Raw genomic sequence first — 19718 nt, 5'->3', positions numbered from 1 at the left:
TAGTTTGAGTAGCCTACTTGATATGTCACCTTTTTCAGAATCTCTTAACTTCGTTGTCAAAATGGAGACTTGTTGTCAATATTTGATTTTCCTCTCAAAGAAATTCAACTTTATGACATGTTTTGTTTTTTGCTGTGAGTAATTTTTAGATTGTATTTTGAATGTATTCTTCAAAATGTTTGACCGATATTTCGTAACTTAAACATTTTTCCCTGTTTCTTCCAAATCAATAGAAAATTGTCTGGCTGATAATACAGGTAGCTGAACAAAACAAATGTACTCCTGTCATGTTTTCCCTCTCCTCATTTAGTGTTGGATATATTATTTTAATAATTTGAAATTATAAATGAAACAAAAAAAGAAATTATGAGGAAAACTCAACATAAGCCCCATGCACTTAAAACAATATGACCATTTTAATATGGTTGTAGTTAGTCCTATTTGGCAAAAAATAAATTATGTCATTTGTCACATAGTGGTGTGGTGCTAAGCACACTTGCCCGATAGCGAGAAGGTAATAGGTTGCAGAACAAACTGAAGTTGCAAGTTTGCATGTTCTCCATGTCAGTAGGTTTCCTCTAACAGTTCAAAAACTCAGATTAGACTTTTCTTTCGAGGTTTGGGGCCCCTCAGCCTCGGGTCTCGGGGCTGTGGCTGACTGTCGGCGGACCCGTCGCTTCAGTTTATTTAGAGTTGAGTGGTGGGCGGGGTTCTGACACGGACCAATCAGAGCGCGTCTCACACAGGAACTTCCTGCTCCGGGCAGAGCCGCCCATAGCCGCCGAGGAACCCACCGCAGTTTTTTTGTCAGCTGGTCACAGACCGACTCGTAGTTACGTCAAATATTTATCAAGACACCAACACGTCAAGTCGAGCCGTTTGTGGCCAGCGGTGCACGGTAAAATGAGCGAGCCGAGGGCTGCGACTGCACGGCGCCGAGTTGGAAAACTTTAGCTGAGTTTTGCTGCGCCGACGGGAAGCCTCATGAAAAGCGAGAGTTTTATTGTCCTAGCTTGCTGGCTAACGTTAGCTATTTGTCTGGTGGACTGTGGCTACTAGAGAGATGCAGAAGTACCGCCGGCCGCCGGCCAACGTGAAGCAGGAGCAGGATGACGACTCGGACACAGAGGAGCCGCAGCTGGGGCTGCGCAGGGCGGACGGGCTGGAGTCCCAGATCATCCACAGCGGGCACTTCATGGTGTCCTCGCCGCACAGCGAGCACCCTCCGAAGAAAGGCTACGACTTCGACACTGTCAACAAACAGACCTGTCAGACCTACCACTTCGGCAAGGCGAGCACCTCGCACTTCTCCATAGACGCCTCGCTCACCAAACTCTTTGAGTGCATGACCCTGGCGTACAGGTGAGTCACTGGCGACTGATGTTCACCTCAGTTCGTGGGGAGTTCTCCTCCACATCCTGTCCAGATCAGCAGTCAGCCTGGGACCAGGGGACACACTGTACAGTCACGAGTTTGCTCTTCACGGAGCTTCCTGCTGACCACTCGTGATTTGTATTGAGCTGAGTCCACAAGTGCTTACACCCTTCTCTTGCTTTAGTTGAAAAAAAGGATGTGTAACGTGTACTAAATGGGCATGGACCCATTGAATCAGGGGGAGTGGTCTCTTCTGCATACTATCACGAGATATCAGACAAGGTACACATTGGGCTTAATCACATGCATTACAAGTCCCAATGTGATAGAAAAATGATTAGTACCATAAGAAAATGTGACAAAGTGGTTGTAAAGTGACCCGAAGCAATCATAGTAGAAAGTGACATAAAACAAAGTAGACAACAAATGACCACAAGACACTTTTCACATGCAAGTGGAAAAAAGAAAGGTACAAACAAAAGAAATAGCCACATGGGGTATAACAAAGAAAATGAGACACAAAAGATGCATGGGACAAGAGATGAAACATTGATACAGAGATATCTCATCTGACCTCTACCTGAAACTAATTCTTTTCAAATCACAGGTACTGGATCTGGATGTAATGCATTACAAATGGGGACAATAAATAAATAGTATTTTTGCAGACTTGTACTTCATATGTAATTGTACTCATACTTAGATACATTTTCCATTATGCAATTACTTCCTGAAAATTCTAAGGACCAAAAAAACACAAGGACATGAAAAATCAATCATTTGCTAAACAACTGCAAAATAAGTATTATAATTGTCAGTATTTTTTAGAACAACAATGCAGCGTTATAAAAGCACCTGCAACATTAAATAACACAAAATTAAAGTGTGCAACAAGCAGTGTCACAACACAACTAAGCATGAACCACAAAACAACCTCAGTAATCTAAGAGTGTTCTCAAGATAACACAACACTGGACAGAGAAGAAAAACAAACAAACAGAACCATACAAGGTGACCCACAAGATGACACAAAATAATCAGATCAAATTGTTTTTGGTTTCTTTTTAATCTGTGTCTTGGTGGAAGTGTTTCTCATGTTTGCAGATACACAGACTCACACTTGAATGTTTTCATATATTTATAAATATTCACACATTTAACCATAGAGATGTTCAGAAATAATTGAATCATTATGACAGTGACAGAAGGTGTTGAAACGTACACATAATGGGTGCCTTATTTATCCGTGTGATTCACACAGAGTGAAAACCACAACTATTGCAGTCATTTTGACGCCAAAGAGGAAATGATCTGTGTTCCCTGGAGGTCATATCTGGTCACATTTTCAGATTATGCTTTGACAGAATTTTATTGCTGCGGCTGTTTGAGGTGGAGCTCATCTTTTTAAAGATTTACATGTATAGCTTTGTGGCAGTTTTTCCCTGATAGATTTTGACTGAATGGTTCCTACTTGATCTAATGAGGTAAATAAGAGATTTGCCTCTATGTGGTGAACAGAGAAACTGAATTTGGGTCAGAATGAGCTGCCTGGCAGCTCGAGCGTGCCTCGACAGTCTCCAACATAGGGAGGGATCACTTGCTTGGTTTTTGTACCCGAAGAAATAATTGATGCCACTCAGCAGACGCTTGGCAGGAGCAGCTTCAGACTTGTTTGGTCACTTTTTGTAATGAGAGTCATCATAACATCAGGATTAGAGAGTTGTCTGAGGCGAAGATTTATGGCTCACCTTTTGTTTGTTGTCTCTAAACAAATCTCTTTTGTGGTTGAAGGTTTGACATGATTCAGTGACTTTGCTTTATCATGTGAGCTCTAACAGTAGTGAGATACGAGAAATCCCATTCTGGCTCACATAAAGGGAATGTTTGCTTTTCATTTTGACAAGATCATGTTTCTGTGCATCATTCAGTATGTAAAATTAGTTCTATGTGAACTGATAGCAGTTCATGCTAACTCAGGAAACTTAAACACATTTTTAAAGTTGGTTTTAATAGCAGTTCTCAATAGATTTTTTTTTATTATTTATTTATTTACTCAGTGTGTGTCCTTTACTGTTATTGATGGTGGTCATTTATGAGCTGTACACACATCAATATGCATCCGATGTTAGCTCAGGTCACGTTACCCATAGTTCTCTGTTTACAGCTGCAGTGTTTGCGGCGTCGGTGCCAGCTGCTCGGAGGATTCCCTCTCGCTTCACAAATAGCATCAAATTCAACTCACTGGGATCACTATTAATAGAGCAGTCACTGTTCTGTTGTTGTCATTCATCCTGTAAAGGCAAATTATGAGCATTTATTTCCAAGAAACAGTCTTAACAACATGTCTGGACCTGAGATTTTTTTTTTTTCAGATGAGTGAAGCAGCTCCCCTGGAAAAGTTCAGACTGAAATACAAGAGTCACCACGTGCTTGCAAAGAGTCGAATAACTGCAGGGGAAAACAGTGAAAGGGACAGAAATGATAAACATAGAAACAGGAACCTGAAGTCAACATTCCTGGTCATTATACACCCAGTCCCGAGGACACCATCCAGAAGTGAAGCTTCTCTAGATTATGGTGATTCGTTGTCCTTTTAAGAACCGAAACCTCAACTTTAGTCATTAAAACAGCAGTTCTACATAACACCATTACATTTTTGTATTTGTAAAGGTCACAGGTACGTTTTGCAGAACTGTTGAAGACATATAACTGAAAGATATCATAATCGATCATTTAGCATTTCATTTCAAGTTAAAAAAAAAAAAAGTCCATGGATTTCAGAACATTCAGACATTCCTCTTTATGGATGCATGGAATTGTTTGTTTTTTACAGAAATGCACTCATGCAGTTTTTTTTTTTTCTAAATCTTACACTGCTGCTACCAGTATAAGTTCCCACACACATGTCAGTTCCCAGCTAAAATTCGAGAAAAATAAGTGGCCCAACTAGAAACAAGATACATAATATAATGTACAAGAACTACAGGTTTAATGTCGGGTCACTGCCATGCAGATGTAAAATACGGTGATTTTTCATTCACTCATTGAACGCTGGGACATTTATTTAGTATTTGAGCATGATTCTTGTTCTTACAATTTTAGCTGAAAACTTAACTATCAAACTATGTTTGTTATAGAGTCGGAGTGTAAATAAAATCTGAATATTGGGCTGTGGGATGAGGGTTTGACGTAATGTTGAGATTTGGTGACGCAAGTTGAGCGTCGTCATGTCATTTCATTTTCATTCTTCTATTTTTCCAGTGGAAAGTTGGTTTCTCCCAAATGGAAGAACTTCAGAGGCCTTAAACTGCTGTGGAGAGACAAGATCCGCCTCAACAACGCCATATGGAGAGCGTGGTATATGCAGTGTAAGGACTCTACAATTTAACTCTCCTTGTATCTGCAGTTTGGGTTCTAATAGTAAACACTGAAGTGGTAAAAACACGAATATACCTGCAGATATGCACTGTCTCAAATGAAAGACAGGCTCAGTTTGTTGTTAAATTTGGAATGGGGAAATAGAAGGACTTCTGTGTCTCAAACTGGGAGTGACATTTGCTGTTTTACTTCCAGATGTGGAGAGAAGAGAGAACCCGGTTTGTCATTTTGTGACGCCGCTGGATGGAAATATGGACCTGGATGTCCATCGTCCTGCAGAGGTAAAGAAGGGTGGTTATGGAGACGTCCAGCAGACACTTCTGCACAGCTTCAGTCTGTGTTCAGCCTCTCAGTCTGTTGCCTGTCTTTCGGTGCTTGTTGTGGCTTCTCCTTCAGTTGTCTCTCCTCTTGTTGTTCTGTAGGCCATCGCCACAGAGGGGAAATGCTGGAAAAGGAGAATTGAAATAGTCATTCGAGAGTATCACAAATGGAGAGCATACTTTAAAAAAAGGGTACGTTGTCCAGATTTCTGTCGTACCAGTTTCATGAATGCATTAATATTTATCTAATATGACTTTTTTTATAGCTACAGAAGCACAAGGATGAGGACCTCTCAAGCTTACTTACGGTATGCATGACTACTTCCTCGTTTGTTCGTACCATTCCGTTACTGTCAGCATCTATTCCGCCATATGTCCAAACAATTAATTAATGCAGTTAACCTGTGCTAACCATGTCACCTTCATAATATCCACATTTGCATTTTCGTAATTCATTTTTGAAAAGCACCTGTACGTGCCAAGCTAAAGCTTTTTGTTTGGAGTTGCATGTTATTCCTGTGCATTTCCTGCATGTACTCCAGTATTTTCACCATAATCCAAACACAGCTTTAGTAGTCACAGTGGAACAGGCTTTCGTCACTTTAACTTTTGTTTGGAAACAGAATATGAAAAAAAAATATCAACAGCTCAACTCTACTGCAAACTACAAGTTTAGAGGAGCATAACTAAACTATAGTATCTCTGATGATCTTTAACAAGGTTGGACAAGGTTACAGACAAACATTGTGGCAGTGTATTGAATATGTGTGTACGTAATTCAGTGAACCAGCGTGTCTCACATTATGTCACAAGATTTTTGATCTGTTGATTGTATCCAAAATGCTTTTTATAGATAAAAACTTACATTAAACCAAGATCTTTTTTTTTTCCAGTTCGATTTTTATCCTGCTCTCTTGTTCTTGGGCATAATCAGGCTTAAAACTTTGTATTTTGTGTGTGGTAACATTTTTGATATTCTCCAAGCTTTTTTGTAGAATAAATGAGATGATATACAGTAATAGTCCATCATCCAGCTTCTATATGACTTTATCCAACTTCGAGATTTGGCTGGTCTTTTTCAGAGTAGTGCGTGTAGTGCTACAGTTCAGAGTAATCATGTTGTGACTGACTACCACGCTGCATGCTCGTGTGTCATTAACTGGCCTGCTGGTTGCGTTTTGAACACTTAAAGGGTCCCGAGGAGCAGTTCTCTCTGTTTGGGGAAGTGTCTCCAGACATGCTGCGTGTCTCCATTTATCAGGATGAAGAGACGGCCGCACGCCGTATGCCTCGAAAGCACAACGAAGCGCCGGCGCCGATGGAGATGGACCCGCTGTTTGACATGGACGTTCTGATGTCTGAGTTTTCAGACACGTTGTTCTCAACGCTGGCCTCCCACCAGCCCATATCCTGGCCAAATCCCAGGGAAATAGGTGAGAAAACAATCAAATGTATATGATGAGATCAGTTGAGTATCTTCTAATACTTGAGTTAATAACTATTTTTTTGCTTAACTCCACCTGTACCATTTTCTTCATGCTTTATTGTTGCAAATAGATCTTCTGAATGAGTGCCACTCAAGGCTGAATTGATATAGAATCTGTGCATGTGTGGAATTACCGGTTGTTGCTTTGTGTACCTTCACCTGCCACAGCTCATGCAGGAAACGCTGACATGATCCAGCCGGGACTCATCCCCTTACAGCCCAACCTGGACTTCATGGACTCCTTCGATTCACTGCAAGGTAGCAGGACGGCGCCAGCCCGCAGCTCCAGTAGCCCCACAGACCAACTAATAGTGCACACTGTACAGAAATCAAGCGCACATGTTCTCGTAACTCTGCTCCAGCCTAGCCTAGCCTAACGCAAGAAGTAGTGTGATTTTACTAACCTCTAGCTAACATAGAGACTCTTGTTCCAGACTTATTTCACAGCCTCCGTCAGCCCGTCTTCCCCTCTGTTTCCCCCACTGCATCATCTGTCACCTCTCTACCCAGCAGCAGCTCTCAGTCACAGGTAAACACCCGCTCAGTGCTCGAGCCCTAACACACACCACTTCAAAGAGACGTCTCCTTCCCCGCCTTGATTGACGTTGAGGTTTTTGTCGTTCACTTGAGATTTTCCACCACCTTTCCTTCTGGACGTAGTTACACTTAATAATCTGTGTAACAAAATAATATTACTAAACTTTATTCACCGAGACTGTCCGCGACATTCTTAAACTGATTTTCAGTAAATTAGTTCATTTTTTAAAATCAGTTTTTTTTATCAGACATACAGCTTCACATGTTGTCTCTGAGGTTAGCCAGGAGGCGATTATTCAGCCAAAGCATCAAGATATTGTCTTTTCGTATTCCTGCTTTCCTCACAGTATCTCCTAAATGCTGCGAATAAGTTCTTCAGATTTACCAAGCACAGTCACTCAATATGAATTGATTTCATTTTCAGAGGTGAGAGGTCTAAGTGTCTTCACGTGGCTTTTTCATTAATGCTCATATATCAAGGAAGACACGAGGCACCAAGTCATAACCTCAGCAAGGAACTGCCGACATTTCTGAGGTGATCGTGACTTATCTGATTGGTTTTGGATAAGGCTTTCTCCTGAAAACCTCCACGTAATAGCTTTTTCCTAGGCCCCTCTAAATAAATGGAAAGAGTCCAGTAGTGTAACGTCAGCTGCGACATTACTGGATGAAAAAAGTATCTGACTGCGCGGTTGTAAATCCGGTTTGTTGTTTGGGTTTTGGCTTCAGTGTAAAAGTCCTCAACTGACCTTTATGTATAAACATATTCAAAGTGGCATGCTGGAAAGAGAGACACATACCAGAGATGTTTTTGGGTGTGGCTTTTATGTACAGGTCTGTCAAATCCATCCATTGACTGAAAGGAGGCAGGAACTTAAAAAATGATTTTTGTTGACTCTTGCATTCATTTCATTTGAAAATTATTGACTGAATTTCTGATAGTTTGTTTGCAACAAAAAAAAAAAAGACCTTTTAGCCTTATGCGCTAAATACTGGATTTGCCTTTTATTTTTCTTTAAAATAAAATGCATCAGATCTTCAACACATGGTGATGTTGGGTGTTTAACATTAAAGTGACACATCACTGTTTTTTCCCATATAAAATATTACTAAAGATAAGAAAATATCAATGCTTTTCCTGACGCATCCGATTTTAAATCTATCACTGTGGATTACCAGTAATGTAAACCTGGAGTGATTTCCAGTCATGAAAATCCACTGGCAAGAATCATCGGATTATTGCCAGTAAATGGTTGTGTTATTCAGCACTAAACAGCTAATATATTAAGTTTTTCTTTCAGTTGTAGAGCTACTCCTGCTCTAGTAGACGGGTGTCTCTTATATTTGACCTGTCTCATTATGTTTACATTGTTAAAATTGCAACTTTTTTTCAACTGACTTTAATTAGGAAATGAGAGCATATGGGCCTTGATTGAGAAATATTGAAGAGTCACACGGGAAAAAACTAGTGTGTAGTCTGTAGCTACAGTGATACATTAGCACTTTCGTATTATCGGTAAGCTTTAAAAAAGAGTCAGTATTAATCAATATTGAGATAATCCTGACAAACAATGACAAAAAGAAATCACAGACAGAAAATGTCCCGGTAACATAAGGGCTCAGAGTGGTTGTGATCTGTGATGAAAGGCTGAGTGTCTTTGTCTGCTTTCCTCTGCCAGGCCCAGTTATTACCCTCCATGCAGCTCTCAACCAGCCACATCACTCCGTCTGGCTCCTTGTCCATCTCGCCTCCCATGGCCAGTCAGACCAGCCCCACAGGCGCGAGCGGTGATGCTGGCTATGTGCAAAGATACATGCCACTGTTTCCTGGGCAGGTGGCGCCCTCTGATCAAGCGGCGGCTTCTCCTGCCGTCCCTCAGACTTTAGCCCGTGATCACTTGGCACAGTGTCTCCCAGGGCAGGACATGTCGTCTGCAGCAGCAGCAGCCGCCGCCGCCATGGTTCCCTCGCCCCTGAACAACCCACCGGGCCTGGACGAGGCCGTGCCGTCCACACACACAGCCGCCTCAGCCGTCACAGCCAGCGACACAGCCACGACGTTCAGCCGCAGCTCAGAATTCAGCTCAATACCCTCACAAGCCCCGGCTCCTCCATCGCAGCTCCAGCCCCTGGCCCTGCTACCCTCCACTCCTGTCCAGCAGCGTCAGACTTTTGCTCTGCCTCAAGTTTTCCATTCATCCGGTGCCAACAAAAGCCGCCCTGTGCAACGGATCGCTCCCGCTAACACCCTTCCCTCCTCTCACCTCATCCTTACAGGTCTGTGGTCCTTCTTCTGCAGATTGCTTCTTGATTTCAGGTGTTGAGTCCTTCCTCATTTTGTAATATTCATAATGATTATGTCATTATTACAGCTGATGCTGCAATAATAATGCGTCATAATTATTAACCAAGTGAATGTATGTCAAATTATTTCTGTATAACAGTGATGCCTGTTTATATTCAGTAGAATATTTAACTCATTCCACAAATGTTGTGATATATGTGTGTGTGAGCTGATAAAAGCATTGCATTTAAAAAAGAAATGTTCACGGATTTTCACACGCGAACCGTTGCAGCACCGTTCCCAGGCCATGCCAATGCTGTGATCGTCACACCCTCGCCTCTGAAAGCAGACGTCGTCTCCAACACCGGAGTGGTCATCGCGCCGTCTCATCTAGTCCAGGTATGTTTACGACACACTTGTGATCATGATCACTGCTTTCTCTGATATACCTTGAGAAATTACAAATTAGCCTTTTTGGCAAAATGTCAAAGCTTCAGCTATGTTTAAAAGGACAAATAGGTGGTTTGTCCAAATTCAATGCATTATGTCACTTTTAATCAGCGACTGCTCTCTGAAATTATTCATCTCTTTTAACACGTGTTTCGTGCTGGACTGAGCACCGTGGTGATCCTGCTCGTCTCTTCCAGGACTCTTTCTGAATTCAAGCCTCCGCACTATTCAATGATCCTCTGAAGTCAAAAATAGTGAAAATTTTCAGTTTCCTTATAAACACCATGACAGTTTCCCATACTGGACTCATCAAGTCAGCTACTTTCACTATTTTTCCTCGAACTGCTCTGCATGAGTTTCTCATGAAGTGTTGGATATATATAAATATGTGGAAATATGGATCTCTATTTACTATTGACACTGACACCTCAGTGCATGCTGCCACCAAGTCTTGCCTGATGGTATTTGATCTCCTGCCTCCTCAGACTGCTGGTGGCAGCTGTTGCTATTTTCTTCCACATGCAGGTAGTGAAGCCACGATTCCTTGAACTTGTGAATTATGTTTTATTTATAAGTCTCTCGGAACGTTCACTATCCAAGTGTCTTTTTGTATAATATCCTTCTTTAGACAAAGCGATGATCTTCCCTCCATTGACTTCAACCATATTTCTAACATGCAGTCAGTTGTCAACATTTGTAAGCCCCAGATGGTGAATACATCCAGTGCCACAATATAAGTTCTTCAGGTGTGCTGGAGGCAACACCAGATTTGTACGCAGCTGTTAAATTCGGTGAGACGAATCAAGAAAAGAGTTTAGTTTAGTAAATTTTAAATTTGGAGTAAACTCCTGTAATATTAGTTGTGACAAATAAATTTGAAGTGTTTACTAAAACTTGATTTGTGCTTTAATGTTGTTGAGTTGAGTTCAGTTCTCTTTATGTCAACTTTCACCCAAGAAATAGAACATTTTATTGCAGCTGACTCTGCTTCTCATCGTAATTATTTTCCATTTCTTCTTTTTCTCTTCAGGGGCCTGGATTTCACGTCATGGCTCCAACTCCAAAGTCTCCGCAGCCCATCGTCCCCAAAGACAAATCACGATCTTCCAACTGTAAACATGAGAAATCATCCTCGTGTGCTGGTGAGAGTTCACTCCAACCTGAAAACCCGCTTCTCGAATGCTCCTGTCTCACTTTCTCTGAAATAAGTTTTCGTTCGTTTGCTTTTCCTTTTAGCTCCCAATCAGCCAGGATCCGGTCAGGGGTCGCCGTGCGGATTAGATCAAGTCCCGAGTCCTCTATCGATGAGCGGCAGCAGTACATCTCTGGTGAAGAACGAACAAAGTCAGGTCTGTGCTTTTAAAAATTAATGTTTCCTCACATAGTGTTATGAAGACTGGGTTTTTGCAGCTAATAAGTAATTAATGTCAATCTCAGTACTTTATTTCCTGGATATTGTCATCAGTTATCACTTTATCGCATGTTCTGTGTGTACCGTGTGTAATCTTTCCACTACTGCTGTGAAACAGAGTCGGAGAACACACATATCTGCTGAGCAGAAGCGTCGATCAAACATCAATTTCGGCTTTAAGACACTCTGCAACCTGGTTCCAGCTCTGAAATCCCAACCAAATGTATGTTGAATCATCATCAACAACACATTGTGGACATTTTGGACTGCGCCTTATTTTCTTCTGTGGTTAACGATTATCCTGTTTTTCACATTTGTGCATTCAGATCAGTAATGCAATCACCCTGCAGAAGACTGTAGAGTACATCGGGAAGCTTCAGCAGGACAGGCAGCAGATGCAGGAAGAGGCCAGGAGACTCCGAGAGGAGATAGAAGAGCTCAACTCCTCCATAAAGTAGGTTGAAGTTGCGTCTCCCTCCTTGTGGGACATACGAGTGTTGTACCATCTTTCTGATTGTCATGTATAATCCCCGCCGCCCCAGCGTCTGTCAGGAGCAGCTGCCTGCAACGGGAGTGCCAGTCAGACGGCATCACTTCGACCACATGCAGGAGAAGTTTAATGAGTATGTGAAGAGCCGAACGTTACAGAACTGGAAGTTCTGGATTGTATCCTTCATTGAAAAAGCTCCTAAATTGCTGCTGTTCATGAATAACAGAAAGTGGGTTCTGTGTATTATTTAGTTTGAAAGGTCTTGTATTCTTCATCATCGGAGCCCGTCCAACCGTTGTTGAAGAACGTGCAGCGGTGGTGCATAATGTATTTGCGTCCCTTGACCTTCTTGCCTTCAGTTCAGCATCATTATCAAGCCTCTCTTCGAGTCGTTCAACGGGATGGTGTCAACGACGAGCAGAGCGGAGCTGTGTCACTCCACGCTGCAGTGGCTCGATCGCCACTGCTCCCTCCCAGCACTCAGACCCAGTAAGCCAAAGACTACACTTTCTTTTTCTTTTTTAACAGCCTGTGGAACTCAGCACCTATAAATTAAATACTCCTCTCTGACTGCTGCTCCATGTGTGCGTTTTTGAAAACACAAATTCTTTCAACAAGGGTTAACCTTAACCACTGCAAACGAACTTGCAAACTTCTGATCGAACGTCCACTTCTCCTAATTTCCCCAGGAGGATCAACACATGACCAATTTCTGAATCCTTATCAACCTCTTTTGCAGCTGCCAGTTCAGCGCTGTGTTTTTCAGTTACTCACGTTTTCCTGTTGCCGGTGTATCGGTGTATTCCCCTCTCCTCTGCAAAATAGAAAAAAAACATGGCACCATGACAGAAAAATTAACAAATCAAGTGTTTAGTAATGACACACCAACAGTGGAGATTAAATCTGCCGGAGTAGTTTTTTTTTTTTTTTTTAACCTCCCACGTGGTTGAAACAAGTTTCCTCAGTCATTTTGTCGGTCGGACAGTGGAAGGTGACGTCAGAAGATTTCGATCAGTTTTAGCAGCTCACTGAAGCAGAAGTCTGTGCTGTTTCGCAAGACCGCTAAACACTTAGAATTCATTTATTCTTATAATTCTGCAGCGGCTGAAGTGTCTCTCTGACCTGCCATTATAAAAAGAATTCTTTCTCATCAGATGTTAACGTGTCAGCAGTTTAAGTGACGCTTGCTGTTTTGTTAGTTTTTCCAAACCACCACCGCTGTTCAGCTAACCGCTGCCGATTATTCCACAACAAGCAGCTCGTTCTTTTTATTGTCAGTTGTTTCTTTGTACAGCGACTTTCGTTGACCTGAGAGGTGCTTTTTAATGACATGTGCTATTGTTAATGTCAGTGTGATAATATCTTCCCCACATCCTTTGACACAACTCCTCCATTACAATATCTTCAATCTGCCTACATGAATAATCAAAAACAGTGAGTCGGCCATTACAGTGGGAAAAGGGGATGTTTCGCAGTTTGTGCAACATTGCATCAGAAAATCAGCTTTCGTGCTTCCCTCAGACTTTTTCAAAAGCACCGAAAAGTATTCTTAAAAGACAATGAATCAGGAGACTGACGGTTTTGAAGAAAGTTTAACACAACCGGCCTGAACACCAGGTGTTATTTGTCTGGAACATGAAAAGTTTCACGCCTGTGAAGTGATTTAAAATGGCTCATTTGTCCCCGCATTTCATCATCAGGCAATTTTGAATTTCAGAAAAAAAGAGTATTTTGTTATTCAAAGCGGAGAAAACCCACGACGGCTGCAGAATGTCTTTGTAAAGTATAAAATTTGTTGTTTTAGTTTATTTCAATTCTGAAAATGTAGCAGAGATTAGTTGAAATTGGGTTCATATTAAATAATTAAAAAGAAGTTTATATACTGTGAAATATATTCACTGCACTAAAACTATAGAAAATTAAGTTATGATATTGTACTGGTCCAGACCATCTGATGTGAAACACAGAAAATTCAGTGTTACTGAGTTTTTATATTACGGTCAGCTTGGACCATGTTGTGCTGCTGTTTAGCTTGTCAGCTTCAGGATGCCGTTTCACCCATGTTTTCACTCGTTTCTGTCTTCCAGTGGTGCTGAGCACCCTTCGCCAGCTCAGCACGTCCACGTCCATCCTGAACGACCCCTCCCTGCTTCCTGACGAAGCCATCCAGGCCGTCGCACACGCTGATGTTTGATCTTGCACTCAGACAAGTTGACGTCACTCACAAGCCACTTTGTTTTGTTTTTTTTGTTTTTTTGGAGATGGGGGGGGGACATCAGTCATGCAGAAAACATATCACGAGTGTTTTTTTATAGCTATTCAGCAAGATGTCTTCCAAAGATCCACAGAATCTCAGAGACGTCAGTAACAGGGATGAACAGTAGCCAAGTCTGGCTTCACCTTCAGTACGACAGGTAAATGTGTGCTCTGCCGCACTTTGACTCTCGATCATAACTCACTCGGGGAGACATATTGTGTAAAATAAAATATAATAATAATAAAAAAAAAATAGTTTTATCTTAGTATGTGTAATGAACAGTAAGTACTACTACCTTCACCCGCTTTGGGTGGCAGTCTTCTAAATGCCGTGTTGGAAGCGGGTACCTGCAGCTTTGTTTTGAACAGTAATAGATATTTAAACATTTATCACATAAAAAGGGAAATCTTGAGTGAATGTGAGCTTTGGGTTTCAAGTATGTGGATGTGCTGCTTTTCCTCTACGAGAAACTTTTTATTATGTTTTGTATTTTTTTTGTTGAAATAAACTGGAGGCAGTTTTTTTGGTTCCTGAAGAAGCTCAGAAAGGCTTTGCATGGTCTTGATGGTCCCTTGAGAGTTTTTACGTGTCTGCCCAGGACAGACCAGAGCTTCGTTGCGTCCTCCATCCACCATTGTCTCAGCTGAATGCTTTATCTGCTCACTTCACTGGTTTTCTAGTGGCTTTCCGTCCATGCCAACTTCACTCACTCAGCACATTTCTGCTGGGCCTGAACTGCAAATCACATTAAGCTTCAGTCGTAGTACATCTGTTACACCGATTTCTTAAGGGCAGGCCTCCGCATGGTGAAAAAATATTACTTACAGCCCTCATAGGGATATATACACCTGAAATAGCACTACATATTACCAATATATGCCTCTCTTTATATACACACGCTATAATTACATGCACAGTGTTGAAAGATCTCGGCTGAACAAACAGCCGGACGTCTTTTCTATTCTTTGTGAGTCTCTCAGGGCTACGCTGGTGTGCGTAATGATTTTCCACTCATTCGCGAACAAATCAGGGTCGTTTTTCTGCCAGATGACGCATTAAGCGCAGCGAGTTATTTCACCGATCTTCCTTTCGTGTAGTGCTTCTGGTTACGTGCAGGTTCAGAACAGATCGACGGAAACGACCGCTCAGCCACGGCAGACAGAAATCCGCCCAGAGCCATACCAAAGTGCGGCTTATCCATGCACAGGCTGTCATGTTGCTGATTTTGACATTAAAAAAGTGTGTATGGGGTTTTTTAACAGTGGGAAATGACGCCTCATAGAGCCTTAAGGTCAAAGTGTCCTTCTATCTGCGGTGCGTGTTTCTCATTGGGCCCGAGCACTGAAGGTGCAAGGACCCATTTGTATCTGTAGGAATGACTTCTTACCAAATGAATTGCCTTTTTTGGAGCCTGAACATGTTTTGAAAACTCACCAAATTTGGTACAGAAACGTATGTATTTCAAGGCGCTGGACTTTCACTCACTCCTCGGGGTTTCATCCAGTCGACTTCAAATTCGGGTGTAGACTTTGACTGTTAAAAGTTGCAGAAACTGTGAGTTTTCGTCGGAACAGTGTGGTCATGGCGTGCCAGTGAATTTGGAGTTTTCACCAGATAAGAAGGAAGCTGAAGGAAAAACAGCTTCAACTTCAGTGAATGTTGTCGAGACTCCATGAAGGCCCAGCCCTGAACTCGTCCCCATGGAGAAATGTTTGGACAGTGACGTCCTCGTCGGAGGGCGTGTCCGTGGGTTTTTTTTTTTTTAAAGTATGAGTTCCCGTTCAACACTGGAAGTCGGCCAGTTTGGAATTGACCGTGCTTTTGCAAAGGGCTTTAACTCCTACAGGCTCCTACAGCAGGGAAGCTCCCAAACACCTCAGATTTCCCCAGTATACACAGCCGGCCTCACCGGTCAGGCTGCTCCTTTCCACATGCCAATATCCATTCAGTCTTAGCGCCACCTGCTGGCATCAGGAGTGACAGTTTGGTTTAGAACAGATCGTATCATCCGATGGGCGTGCGAGAGCCCGTTGATTGCTTTCTGCAGTTTTCTCTGTTCTCGTAGTTTTCTGGCTCAACGGTGACTGAATGGTAAAACTACACTGATCAGTCCTGTTTCAAACTAAGAGCCCTTGTGTCAGATTAAAAGCCTTGAAGAGTTTCGTACCTTGTAAGTTGTTATTATTATCATTATTATTATTGGCCTTCAGCACTCCTCAGGCAGACGGGAATTTTCTGCTGTCAACTGAGTTTACGGTAGCAAAGAGCACCACTTCTATTTAATGAATGTGCAGCTTTTAGGGTGCAGTCTTTTTGTATTTTCGATGTCAAGTTTGTTTTATGTGTGTGTGTGTGTGTGTGTGTGTGTGAGATCTCGCCTTTCTATTTGGACTTTCATCTGTAAGTGTCTCGGTGCTCAAAGGAGCTGATCAAAACTACAGCCTTTTATTACAATTGTACAGATCAAGCATTCAGAGCTCGCCGGTTTCCCAAAATAATTTATTTGTTTTTCTTTTGATAGAAGTGTTTGTCTGAATGCAGCTATGGTTTTTGTGATTGCAAGTCATGTTTTGGACAGATTTGTGATCATTTTTGTCACCTTTAAAGAATGACAGCACATAAGTCGCCCCAAAACTCCTGTTTGTGTTCTTTCTGTCAGGTATTTCTGACACCCACAATTTTAACATGTTTGTTACTCAAGGTTGGATTTCCGACTGCTGTTTTCTCCAGAGGAGGGTTGGGATTATGCCAGACGATGTACAGTATATCTTTGCAGATGGGATCTGCCCTTGTTGGTTCCTCCCAAATTTATCATAGTTTTGTTTGAGGGAAAAAAAAAACCCAACACTTTTTCTTAATGCAGCGTATGATTGCATTTGTTGCCACGTTTCCACATGCAACCTGTATGTTTCAAAATGCCTTAAATGATTCTGAATCAATAAACACATCAGAACGGAAATTCTCCCTCCTTTGTCACTTTTATTGCCAATAAATATATAAAATTAGAGAGTGTATCCAGAAAACATTAGTAGATAAAAGATATCAAAGGTTCACAAAAAAATAGGTGTCAAGATCTCTGTTTTTAAAATAAATACATGTTTTCAGTACTCGGTCAGATGAGTTGTGTTGTGGAACCATTTGTTCACAAACTCCAAAAGACACTTTGTGGTCACGTAATCCTCAAAGTGGTCCCCAGTGAAAGGCAGGCTGCAGCGCTGATCCGCCACCCGGCCGCTCCACAGCCGCTCCACGGCCTGAGCGTACTGAGCGATGGTCAGCAGCAGCTTCTCCATGGCGAGGTCGTTCAGGAACAGCTTGGAGGCGTTCACCATGTAGCAGCTCAGGGAGGAGAAGTGATGAGCGGCGAGGGGATGCAGCTCCGGCCCGAACAGCTCCGTGGAGTTCAGGCTGTCACAGGAGACGTCGGGCGGCATCATGAGCTCGGCCTCGGACTGAGGAGGAGAGGAGAGGAGATTTATGTGGGAAAATAAGCTTTGTTGTAGGTTTTTATTGAAGAAGTTTGCTATCAACCTATAGTCATGTTTTATTTTCTAACTGGTTAATGCAATATAGAAATATATCCACAGGCATGGTCTTCTTTAAAAGTCATTTCATCTGAGATATGCACATTACTGATCCTTATTTCAGAAACCCTGGAGGACGATCAGGAGGTCTGAAAACCATTCCTTAGAAAGACTGATTTCCACCTTTTCTTGTCTTTTAACTCAAATGCTGGATGTATTTCAAGTATCAACTCAAGTTTAAAAATCAAGTTTGTGCAACTGTGATAGGAATGCTGTCTAAATATTGTGTAATCAGTAATCTAAATATCAAGAACTCCAATATTCTTGTGAGGATCTTAATGTTTACCTGGACTAACTGGACATAAATCATTTTCGTACACTCCCCTGAGCTGCTACTACCCAGACTACTTTTGATTAGTGATCGGAAGTAAAGAAGCGCGCGGAGTCTTACGGTGATGTTCAGCGCGCTCTGGACGCCTGTCCGGATCAGCTGAATGGTGTTGTCCAGAGCCCCCCTGGCTCCAGCTGGCAGGCTGGATGCACGTGCGAGGATCAGGCACAAGAAGACGTGCACTACAGATTCAAACACACACACACACACACACACAGAAAGGGAGAGAGAGAAAAGGGGTGAGCTGGGAGTGTTGCGTAACTCCATCCGAGGCCCTCTGTGGAGACTGAAAGACGCAGCGACTCACCGACGCAGAGGTCCATGTCGAGAGGAGGCTTCAGGCAGCAGCGGCGGCGGCGGCTCAGGCCAGACACTTTCTCTCATCCATGTCTCCGGGATCACTTTTATTAGGGCTCTTTTCAGATAAAGGTAGTCACATTAACATTTTCCACTGCATGTTAAAGGTCGCGCAAGTTGTGGATTCAGTTTTTATGACCCGCGGGGTTTCCTCTCTGGGAACCTGTGGGCCTAAGAAAACCCCCGCATCCCAGAGCTGACCCATATCTGAAGGTGTGAAGATCTGCTATCTCGGTTTAATTGAAGGGAGCTGCGGCAAATAAGAAAACTCGAGGACGTGATGCGTGAGCGCGTGTTTGTGTGTGTCCTTGTTCTTCTATATCGAGTCCCCGATGCTTCATTGCATCACTAAATGTGAATGGAGAAGTGCTGACTTCTAATCAACTTTGTCGAACTTTTTCCATTCCCACTAAGCATTTCTTCAAATATCTGCAATTAAAACAGGAAACAGGAAGGAAACAGATTTCTTTTATTTACAGAACTTTAATTTCACATGATGCAGAATCCAGCAAAGACAGGCTGGGAGAAGGTTGTAACAGGTGGCTAGAATATAAATGGATAATGAGGACTTATGAAACTCCAGACACCTGTAGAAAATGCTCTCATGATAAAGGTTTAAGTCTGTTTCATTGTTTATGGGACTCTTGGAAAGTTAAGAACTATTGGAAATCTGTTGTTCAAATTAAGTCCACAATAGTCTGTTTTCTTTGCTGTTTTCTCATTGTGCAGCACTGTGCATTTTAGGGATTTACCTTAAAGACTTTGTGGTAAACAAAAAGACAGCCACCCTCATCGACTTTGGTCTCCTGCAGGCCAGGAGATTGACTGCATTATTCTGGAAAAGGGTGGACATACCGCCTAGAAAAGTATGGATGGTGGAAATGACATCTTGTGTTGCACTTGAAAGACTTGCATGTGTTACAAAAGGAAGAGTGTTTGAGGAAATATGGGGGCCCTTATTGTAATATTCAGGGATGAAGACTGTTATATCATTTAGATTTTTATATAAAATGTATAAAATGCTGATTGGTAAAGTCATAAGGTTTTTTTTGTTTTTTTGTTTTTTGCTATATTTGCAGGTTTTAATTTTGGAAGCAGTTTGAATGATTTTTACCTGAAATTTCCAGTATCTCCTCATTTCTTCAAGAAAATAAAATTGCAGTTTAAGTGTCTCCTCCAAATTCTCCTCTCAAAGAGACAGATTGTGCATTCTGTTGGTCTGACTTATAAATATCTCACTATCACAGGTTTGGAATGTTTGAAGCAAACATTTTATTGCAGACTTTCTCTCACGCAGCTATTCCTGCAGAAGTGTCTCATATCCAGTTGCCTGAGCTTGTGGGAAATTCATATTCTTCATTTCAACATAGATTTTCTCTACACGCCAGCCCCTAAGTGTTATGGCATGCAGAATTAACAATTTAATGCAATAACAATAAGAGCCAAATGTAGAAAATAT

The 19718-nt window shown here is 42.0% G+C and overlaps 1 protein-coding gene across 4 annotated transcripts; it reads left to right on the top strand.

Annotated features, from left to right (window-relative positions):
- Window positions 1-790: 790 nt before the first annotated feature.
- mlxip (MLX interacting protein) lies at window positions 791-16880 on the top strand. Of its 4 annotated transcripts, none has more exons than XM_030105291.1 (17): window positions 791-1362; window positions 4636-4742; window positions 4948-5033; window positions 5175-5264; window positions 5345-5380; window positions 6334-6505; window positions 6727-6816; window positions 6993-7087; window positions 8775-9372; window positions 9672-9778; window positions 10860-10971; window positions 11066-11178; window positions 11359-11463; window positions 11567-11694; window positions 11783-11906; window positions 12090-12219; window positions 13818-16880. In XM_030105291.1, the coding sequence occupies exons 1-17, from the start codon at window positions 1064-1066 to the stop codon at window positions 13922-13924; spliced, it is 2499 nt and encodes an 832-aa protein (XP_029961151.1). In that variant the 5' UTR covers window positions 791-1063; the 3' UTR covers window positions 13925-16880. The 4 variants fall into 4 exon arrangements, with proteins under 4 accessions (XP_029961151.1, XP_029961149.1, XP_029961150.1 ...); XM_030105289.1 differs by having other exon boundaries at window positions 6265-6505; XM_030105290.1 differs by having other exon boundaries at window positions 5339-5380.
- The last annotated feature ends 2838 nt before the right edge of the window (window positions 16881-19718 follow it).

This window comes from Salarias fasciatus, chromosome 12 (genome assembly GCF_902148845.1).
Source record: "Salarias fasciatus chromosome 12, fSalaFa1.1, whole genome shotgun sequence".
NCBI lineage: Eukaryota > Metazoa > Chordata > Actinopteri > Blenniiformes > Blenniidae > Salarias > Salarias fasciatus.
The sequence above is the reverse complement of the archived record's forward strand: the minus strand, read 5'-3'. Positions and strand labels throughout refer to the sequence as shown.